This window comes from Nanorana parkeri, unplaced genomic scaffold (assembly GCF_000935625.1).
Source record: "Nanorana parkeri isolate BGI_ZX_2015 unplaced genomic scaffold, ASM93562v1 scaffold1088, whole genome shotgun sequence".
Classification (NCBI taxonomy): Eukaryota; Metazoa; Chordata; class Amphibia; order Anura; family Dicroglossidae; genus Nanorana; species Nanorana parkeri.
The window spans coordinates 136,994-146,487 of NW_017307356.1; the positions used below are offsets into that span (position 1 = coordinate 136,994).

At 44.5% G+C, this 9,494-nt stretch overlaps 1 protein-coding gene across 1 annotated transcript; it reads right to left on the reverse strand.

Moving 5' to 3' along the window:
- Window positions 1–3,233: 3,233 nt before the first annotated feature.
- On the reverse strand, window positions 3,234–8,977 carry LOC108796300 (chymotrypsinogen A-like). Its single transcript, XM_018567760.1, has 7 exons — window positions 8,926–8,977; window positions 8,252–8,355; window positions 7,585–7,664; window positions 5,128–5,206; window positions 4,740–4,920; window positions 4,153–4,286; window positions 3,234–3,397 (listed from the first exon to the last, which is right to left on the reverse strand). Exons 1-7 carry the CDS (start codon window positions 8,975–8,977, stop codon window positions 3,236–3,238), a joined length of 792 nt encoding a protein of 263 aa, XP_018423262.1. The 3' UTR covers window positions 3,234–3,235.
- Window positions 8,978–9,494: the final 517 nt, after the last annotated feature.

Below are 9,494 nucleotides of genomic sequence, written 5' to 3' on the forward strand. Positions count from 1 at the left end.
AGGAGAACCTGGATATAATCGGGGGAGGGGCAACTATGTGGCAGATGAGGTTCAATGTTGATAAATGTAAAGTAATGCATTTTGGTTGTTAAAAACAGTCAAGCGGAATACACATTAATGAGAACTCCACTAGGGAAGTCAGAAATGGAAAAAGATTTGGGGGTCATAGTAGACCGCAGATTGAATAATAGCTTGCAGTGCCAGGCTGCAGCAAACAAAGTGAGCAGAATACTGTCTTGTATTAAAAATAGAATGTACTGTAGAGACAAAGCAATCATTTTTCCTCTTTATAGATCAGCGATGGCCAACCGATGGTCCGCGAGAAGATTTTGGTGGTCCGCATTTGCCCCTCCCCGGGCTCCCCTCCGATGCCGCGCAGGCTGGGCCATCATTGAAGCGGCACGCAGGCTCCGGGGCTGCCTCTCACTGACTCAAGCAGCGACTGTCACAAGGAATGCGCGGCTCTCAGTACAGTGCGGGCTCTGCAGGAGGCGGGGCATCTCGTCATTACCCGGACTGAGCAGGCTGCGGGACACGGACGAAGTGGGGAGAAGCCAGGTAATATTGGCACAGTGTGGGGGAAGGGGAGGATATCAAGCAGTAATAGTGAGATTAATTCACAATGACTGCTTGATATAATTAAATAAATAAAATAAAAATTTTAAGTTTAAAAAAAGTGAAAAGTGTAAAAAACAAAATAGTGAAAAGTGTAAAAAAAAAAAAGAAGTGTAAAAAAATAAAAAATAAGGGACAAATAAATGAATGGTATTTATTGCATTTTTTTTAGCTGTGCTGGTTTTGTAAAAAAAAATACTACAAATCAAAACTGGGAAAAAAGTGTTTTTTTAAAGTTTTTTCCCTCTTTTTTATATTTTATTTGTCCTAAGTGAGGCGTTAGACACACATATGTGATATAAATATATAGCCCTATCTGTCCTCTAAAAAACAATATATAATATGTGTGGGTGCACTTTGTAAGAAAGTATATTACTGACGTGGAAGAATCACACAGCAAAAATGTCAAAAGTGTGTCAGTCATTTACGAACAGAAACTAAAAACAAGCTCAGTCATGAAGGGGTTAAATTTGTTCAAGCTGGAAGTGAGGAGACTAAGAGGGGACATGATTTTAATGTAGAAAATGTTTAGTGGGGATGGCAACAACTGTAAACTCCCTAACAAGGAATAGTGGCCACCACCTAAAACTGGTGGAGAAAAGATTTAACAACAAAGGGCGTAGAGGCTTCTACTCAGTCAGACCGGTTACGTTTTGGAACTCTCTGCCACAAGCAGTGGTATCAGCAGAGAGTATTGAATCATTCAAAAACCAATTAGATACCTTTTTCAGAGACCGTAACATACAGGGGTACAGGTACTCTTAAAGCCTAGGACCACACAGGGACACACATACACACGCACCACACACTCATTTACACATAAGGTTCAACTCGATGGACCTGTGTCTTTTATTCAACCTCAAATACTATGTAACTATGTAACCATTATGAGGGGTCCCCACCAACCCTGCACTGATTTCCCAGGTCTGCACACCTGCTGGATTTCCTTATGAGGAGTTTTCCCCATCACAGTGCTGATTTCCCGGGTCTACACACCTTATGTGTTCATTATTATGGGCTCCCACTAGACATGTGCACTGCCAAAAAATTTGTTTAGTTTCATTTCGTTTTAAATTCGGATTTGTGTTATTTCGTTTTTCAGGATTCGGGTGTGAAAGTCAATTTGGATTCGGAATTCGGATTCGGACGAAATTCGGTAGCGTTAGGTCGAAAGTTCGTTTCGTTTTCTGTTCTTATTCGTTTCTTATTCGTTTCGTTCGTTCGTGACATTTGAGGGGGAAAAAATATTTTTCACCTTCTCTAATGTCACTTTGCTCCAACGAACGAAACGAATACGAAACGAATAAGAAACGAATAAGAAACGAAAATGAAACGAACGTTCGGACTACCGCTACCGAATTTCGGAAATGGAAATTCGGATTCGTTTGCATTCGTTATGTCTGTAATTCGGAATTCGGATACATCCGAATGTCCGAATTTCCGAAAATTCGTCCGAATTTCGATTCGGAACGAAACGAATCGCACATGTCTAGCTTCCACCATCACTGTGCTTAGTTCCCAGGTCTGCAGACCTGCTGTATTCATTATGAGGGGTTCCCACCAACCCTGTGCTGAGTTCCCAGGTCTGCAGACCTGCTGTATTCATTATGAGGGGTTCCCACCAACCCAGTGCTGAGTTCCCAGGTCTGCAGACCTGCTGTATTCATCATGAGGGGTTCCCACCAACCCTGTGCTGAGTTCCCAGGTCTGCAGACCTGCTGTATTCATTATGAGGGGTTCCCACCAACCCTGTGCTTAGTTCCCAGGTCTGCAGACCTGCTGTATTCATTATGAGGGGTTCCCACCAACCCTGTGCTGAGTTCCCAGGTCTGCAGACCTGCTGTATTCATTATGAGGGGTTCCCACCAACCCTGTGCTGAGTTCCCAGGTCTGTACACCTGCTGTGTCCATTATGAAGAGTTCCCAATGCCATTATCCTTATGCTATGTTCCTATTTCTGCATGAGTGTTGCTAGTGCCAGACAGCAAGGGCATGTGCCCCTTATCTCTTGTGGGGTGTCCTGTTCTGAGTGGAACCTGTCCTGTTAAACCGCAGTATGGTCTTGGCCACCATGCTGCAGCTCAGTTTCAGGGTCGTGGCAATCTTCTTGTAGCCTCGGCCATCTTTATGTGGAGCAACAATTCTTTTTTTCAGATCCTCAGAGAGTTCTTTGCCATGAGGTGCCATGTTGAACTTCCAGTGACCAGTATGAGAGAGTGAGAGCGATAACACCAAATTTAACACACCTGAGACCTTGTAACACTAACGAGTCACATGACACCGGGGAGGGAAAATGGCTAATTGGGCCCAATTTGGACATTTTCACTTAGGGGTGTACTCACTTTTGTTGCCAGCGGTTTAGACATTAATGGCTGTGTGTTAAGGTTTTTTGAGGGGCAGCAAATGTACACTGATATACAAGCTGTACACTCCCTACTTTACATTGTAGCAAAGTGTCATTTCTTCTGCGTCATCACATGACATCATATCATCCAATATTCACGCAGATGTGAGGGGTGTACTCACTTCTGTGACATACTGTATTTAAACCAACAAATCCACAGCAAAATAATAGTTACAACTTTATTTTATTGAGTATCAGAAATAGATCGATCTGTATTTAGTTAGCTGCAACAGTCTGGTCCACCCAGGCCCTGAGAACGGTGACACGGGCGTAGACAGCAGGGGTAGAGGTAGAGCAAGAAGAGCTGCCCCAGGACACAATACCGGCCAGGGTCCAGGCTCCGTTCCTCTGGCACACAAGGGGTCCACCAGAGTCACCCTGAGGAGAAAAGAACAGTCATCATTTCTGCAATTCTGCAATTCAGCAGAATGAACATTTGATTTGAGTGGTGAGCGGTGTGCGCCCTAAATTTCCACAGTCTACTCTGACACAGAATTAATGATTAAACCTGCTGATGAGTGGAACCCATTATACAACAAACACCTAGGCATATGGGCTTTGCTAATGGAAGAGGAAAGCAGTGTGACCCTCCCTTCACAGACTTCAGAAGTTCCTCAGAGAATGTCCGGGGATCAGCTAAATGAAAAGCTAAAGTCTAGTAGGGAAGGGTTAGATCCTCTACCATGATTTTATTGTGGCCTTTGTCTACCCTGGGGAGATTAACCCAATTGAACATAATTGTCCTGGCAACCATTGCCACTGAGACATAAAGTCCGGGAAAATACTACATTTAGAGTTGATAGCAAGAGGTGAGGGGAAATCTTCCAAATGTTCCAGTGACTACCATCATTTTCGAGAGATTTCTTCTCCAAGAGAATTGAAGAGGAAATCTCCCCAGCGTGGTAAAGACAGCAAAACATAAACTGATATGGGTTTCAACCCTTCCCTACACTATCCAAAACTAAAAGAAAAAGTGCTGGATATACATCAACAGAGGTCTGCTTAAGCTACGCTCTACCCCCCTCATCGTTCTAGCACATTGCCCTGTGTCAGATCCTAAGGTGAAACTAGATATGGATGCCGGTTTCCCAACTGAGTAATTGTGACTAATAAAAGTTCAAAGCATGTCATACCATGCAGGAGGAGACACCGGAGGCACCGGCGCAGATCATGGTGGGCTGGATATTGCTTCCCCAGTATCTCTGGCAGTCGCTGACGGTCAGGAGAGGAAGAGATGCCTGCTGGAGCCTAGCTGGGGTGGTTTGTGCTGAAAGAGAGAAAAGGGAGAATGAAGACATATGATATTGTGATATGATTTTGGGCCCCATCAGAATCACATCTAACTTCTGCGATGCCCTGGCCTTATTTATTCATTGTGACCTCAAAGTCTGATGTTAGAATACAGGCATGATGTGCCCCGCTTGACACGGTCAAAACCCAAGAGGAGGCCCTTAAATCGGTAGGAGAATGTCAGGATCACTAGGCATTTACAGAGCATCTATACATAAAAGGAACTAGGAGTGTAGTGCTTAGACTTTTACATGTTGGTTTTACATTCCTTCTTATATTTCATCCTCGTGCAATTTCCGATTCTGCGCATTTGTATTCCAACTGCACATAACTATACAAAAATATTTGTTGGATATTTATTGGTTACTCCTTCCAACTTCTGGCCACAGAGTAGATTGCTTGTGTTCAACAACCATTAGTATTTCCTTACTTGCGGCGCTGGTGTATCCCCATCCGGTGGTGACGCATCTTTCTCCTCCATTGAAGACATCAACGCCGGCAGCAAGGCAAACTGGGGACACGCGGTTGTTGAAGGTAGCGGGACTGGCCAGCTTGATCAGGGTGATGTCATTGATGATGGATACGGAGTTGTACTGGGGGTGTCTGAAGACCTGGAAAAGTTATAATAGAATCAACTTCATAGAGATGTTTATAAACCCAACCAGGTGAAGCCGTGCACTCTTCACACAGAGACCCTGTAGATTTATCTGATTTGATCCATAATAGTAGATGAGTAACTGTCTAGTTTTATGGGAAAGAATCAGAAAAGATCAATTATTGTTTATGGCTCTTTATCTTCATATTAAAAAACAACTTACTCTGCCGACAGACAAGGTCTGGATGGGCTCAGCGTTGGAGGAGCGGTCATGTTCACCCAGAATAACACGGTGGGAAGTTCTGGTTGGAAGAGAAAAATGATCCTTAGATGACATGAGGTGGCTTTGATATTATAGAAATCAGATATAATTCTCAATCTGTAAACTTACAAGAAATGTTCCGATGTATACATTGAATGCAGATTAATTTACTAGAATATACTATATATATGTTGACCTGTGACATTGCTGGACTTGCACTGAAGGGTGTGTAGAAGGGTGTGGCAATGCCACAATGTAATGTGGCAACATTGTCCCCAGGAACACTCAGTTGGAGGGGCTAAGGCCCCATTCACACACAAATCGACCCGTACGTACAGCTCCGTGCTGCGTGCAGGGCCGTACTCCAGCAGCTCCCGGGAAGGACAGGTGCTGCTCGTGATTAGTGCGCAGCCCCCGTCCTTCTCCATGGGACTACGCGGCCGTACGCCCCCCTACGCTCACCTCAACTGCAGGTCCGTAAGGGGTGCGGGTTTTCTGGCCGGGGGCGCATACAGGATCCATTCCAGCGGCGTATGAATACGCTCACCCGCACCCCTACGGACGTGCAGTGCTGGCCAGCGTAGGGGGATGTATGGCTGCATAGCCCCATAGAGAAGGACGGGGGCTGCGTACTAATTGCTGAGAGGCTTGGAGCTGAGGAAAGCTTCTGAGCAATACTAAGGACTGTATATGCTGAAGAAAGCTGATTATAATGAGAAGTGCATGACATGTTGGCCATTGTGGGAGCAAAAGACTATCATTTATGTTGCTGCTGGAAGCTGTCTTGTGTAACAGGGGAGGTCTACCCTGTTGATGGAAAGAGCCTTTTTGCGTTTGCCCTTAATAAACTGTGTTTTACTTGCATTTCCTGACTACAGTCGAGTGTCCTTCTTACAGGTGCTAATCTTTGTAATTTCACCAGTGTTACCTCTCTGGTTATCCTCTGTCAGTGTTCAGAAAGCTCAACTCCATGGAAGCCATGGCTTCCATATACTGGACTGGTAAGAGCTAATAGCTGTATGCAGGTTGTATCTGGTCAATAAACCGGCAAGACTGGATGGACAGTTGGATAAATGGCTCTATATGTAGGATGTATCCGGTTTATAAACCAAAGTCCCTGGATGGACATTTGGATAAATTGTTCTATTTAGAATGCATCTGATCTATAAACTGGAGGCTCTGGATGGACAGTTGGATATATGGTCCTATTTGGGATGTATGTGGTCTATAAATGGCGGCTCTGGATGGACAGTTGGATAAATGGCTCTATATTTAGGATGTATCCGATCTATAAATGGCGGCTCTGGATGGGCAGTTGGATAAATGGTTCTATATTTAGGATGTATCCGGTCTATAAATGGCGGCTCTGGATGGATAGTTGGATAAATGGCTCTATATTTAGGATGTATCCGGTCTATAAATGGCGGCTCTGGATGCACGGTTAGATAAATGGCTCTATATTTAGGATGTATCCGGTCTATAAATGGCGGCTCTGGATGGAAAGTTGGATAACGGGCTCTACCGTGTTTCCCCGAAAATAAGACACTGTCTTATATTTTTTTTTCCCCAAAAAAACACACTAGGTCTTATTTTCGGGGAAAAACGGTATGTACAGAAATCAGGACCGTGACTGTCACGCAGAGCAGAGATACCGGCATGTAATGTACTGTATCATACAGTACTGGAGAAGGGGAGTGAAAGAATGGTACTGTGACTGTCACACAGTGTCACAGTACGGTACCTGGCTGCAGCTGTCTGGAGCTCTCTGATGCCGTCCAGGCATCCTAAAAGCCGAGGCAGTCGGGAGGCAGTCGGGTGGAACGGCTTGCAGACGGGCCGGAGGGAGGGGAGGGAGCTGCGGCCAGAAAGTTTTTTACATACTTTACTTGTTTTTAGACCGTACATGCAGACGGGTGGACCGGCGGGCAGACGGGCCGGAGGGAGGGAGGGAGCTTTGCGATCGTGACATTTTATTAGACCGTACATGCAGACAGGAGACAAGCTGCACATGTCATTGATTTTTACACTCAGACCTCTTGCTGGCTGCTTGGATGCAGCAATACATGTGCGCCCCCTACTGCCGAACTAGGTCTTATTTTTGGGGTAGGTCTTATATTACAGAAATCCCTGAAGTTAGCACTAGGTCTTATTTTTGGGGTAGGTCTTATTTTCGGGGAAACACGGTATGTGTAGGTTGTGTCTGGGCTATAAAACAGCAGATCATGGTTTCCAATTTTCTCCACACACTTCCAGGTGAAATCAGCTGCAATTTTGGGTTACTTTTTGTATTACTCAAGAAAGCAATAACATGACTTGTTAGAGATTCCTAGTTCTAGAGAGAGACAATGCACCAAACACAACACAACTGTACACTCAGTCTTAATAGTAGAATATTATCATGCAGTATATAGCACTCACGTGACTCCACAGTGGGCAGCGGTGACAACCCAGAGACTGTTGATCAGGGAGCCACCACAGAAGTGGAATCCAGAGGTGTACTGTGGAAGAAGAGTCATCAGGTCATTGCTTTATCTACTGAGAATGTTACCTTCCCTATGAAGTAAGGCCTCGCTCAGACACAAGCATTGCAGCTTTGATTTACTGCACCTGCACATTTTTTTCTCCCTGTATCCTACTGATGAGGTTTTCCTTCTCTCCCTTCCCTGGAGATGCAACAGGAAATGTGAGGAAACCTCTCCAAAGAGAAGAGAAATCCTGTCTTAGACAGCTGTCACATGTGTTCCCATTGGAGGAATTTCCCCTCACTTCTTGCTTTGATGACAATTCCAAATTTCTAGATTTCCCCTCATCTTCTGTCTCAGTGACAATGGTCAAAAGGACACATACAACTTCCCTACTCAATCTATTGCCTTTATGTACACTTCTTCAAGTTATTAAAGGTACAGTGTCTTAATGGAAGGCCAAAGCTTCCTTCAGGCAAGTGCTGGATGGCAAACAGCAAACACCTGAAAGTCACATGACTGTGAAATGCATGCTGCAATAATAACATTATGTGACTCTCCTTAGTTTCTGTAATATAACCTTTTGGAAAAGAGAAACAAGGAAGAAGACATTGTGGTTGTACCTGCAGAGACACCTGCCAGGGCCAAGATCCAGAGACGGCAGTCTCACCATTCACAATCCTGGCATAGCCGGTGACAACGGGCCTGATGGCGGGAACACCGCAGCCTGAGGAAAACAACATTATAATACATTACATTTTATATTTTCCCCTATAATATAATATAATATACATGTTATGCCGGCATCTTGTCTACGTACATTCAGTCACATACAATCTAAACCAGTGTAACCTCAGGACTCATATTTGTCCTTTGTCATTAAGTCATGATCCAAGTTGCACCACACTGGAATGAAGAGCATTGCGGTACCACGCGTTTCGGTGCTGATGATCAAACTGTGGCGGGAGGTGCATTTGGGGTTCCATTCAATTGCATAGCAACGCAACGCACCTCCCGCACCAGAACGTGCGGTAGATGCAATTATATTGTACATGACAACCACAGACAACATCTCTCACTCACAGACATTCTCACACACATAAACACTACAAAGTAAATTAATGTTTAAGATCCACCCAATCTCCCTACATTACGAGAACCGGGGTCCAGTTCGGGGTGCTGTGCTGGGATGGAGTATCATCTGTGGAAGGCACAAGACAACCCACTGAACACGGGATTGTGACCCACTATTGGGTTGTGACCTACCAGTTGACAATCATACAATACGTGTACTCACCATAGGCTCCACTGAGCAGGGCCAGGCAGGATAGGATCCAGATCATTGCCATTCTGTTCTTCTTGGTTATGTGAATGTTGGTGAGACCAGCCCAGCTTATATACTCTGAATCAACCAATCAGGGGAGAGCTCTAGGCCTGTGATAAGGATAATTTTAGCCTTATCGGGATACCTTGAGTTAATTCTACCAACTTGGCCTAGAGGAAAAGATATGAGAAAACAGGTGTTGCAGTGGAAAGTCACGTGTCAAAATTCTTATTGAGTGTTGCAAATGAGTCCATGTATTGCAGTACATTATATACACCATATTATAGAAATGAAGATTGGGTTTGAATGGAGATCTATCATGGAACAGTCCGAGTAGAGACACTTTTACCATTTCCTAAATGCTGGACTTATTTTGCAAATACTGACCAATGCTTGTCACATGTCTTCAAAGGACCCAAAACCAGCTCTTTCCCCAGCACCAGTATTAGGGGTCTCCACCAACCCTGTGCTAATTTCCCAGGTCTGCACACCTGCTATGTTCATTATGAGGAGTTTTTAACATCACTGTGCTGATTTCACCT

Bases quoted from the DNA above. Each gene is read 5' to 3' on its own strand.
- LOC108796300 (XM_018567760.1), bottom strand. From the start codon at position 8,977: ATGGCAATGATCTGGATCCTATCCTGCCTGGCCCTGCTCAGTGGAGCC. The intron at 8,356-8,925 runs GTGAGTACACGT...TGTTTTCCTCAG, and splicing joins CCTGCTCAGTGGAGCCTATG to GCTGCGGTGTTCCCGCCATC. The intron at 3,398-4,152 runs GTATGACATGCT...TTTTCTCCTCAG, and splicing joins CCGGTGTCTCCTCCTGCATG to GGTGACTCTGGTGGACCCCT.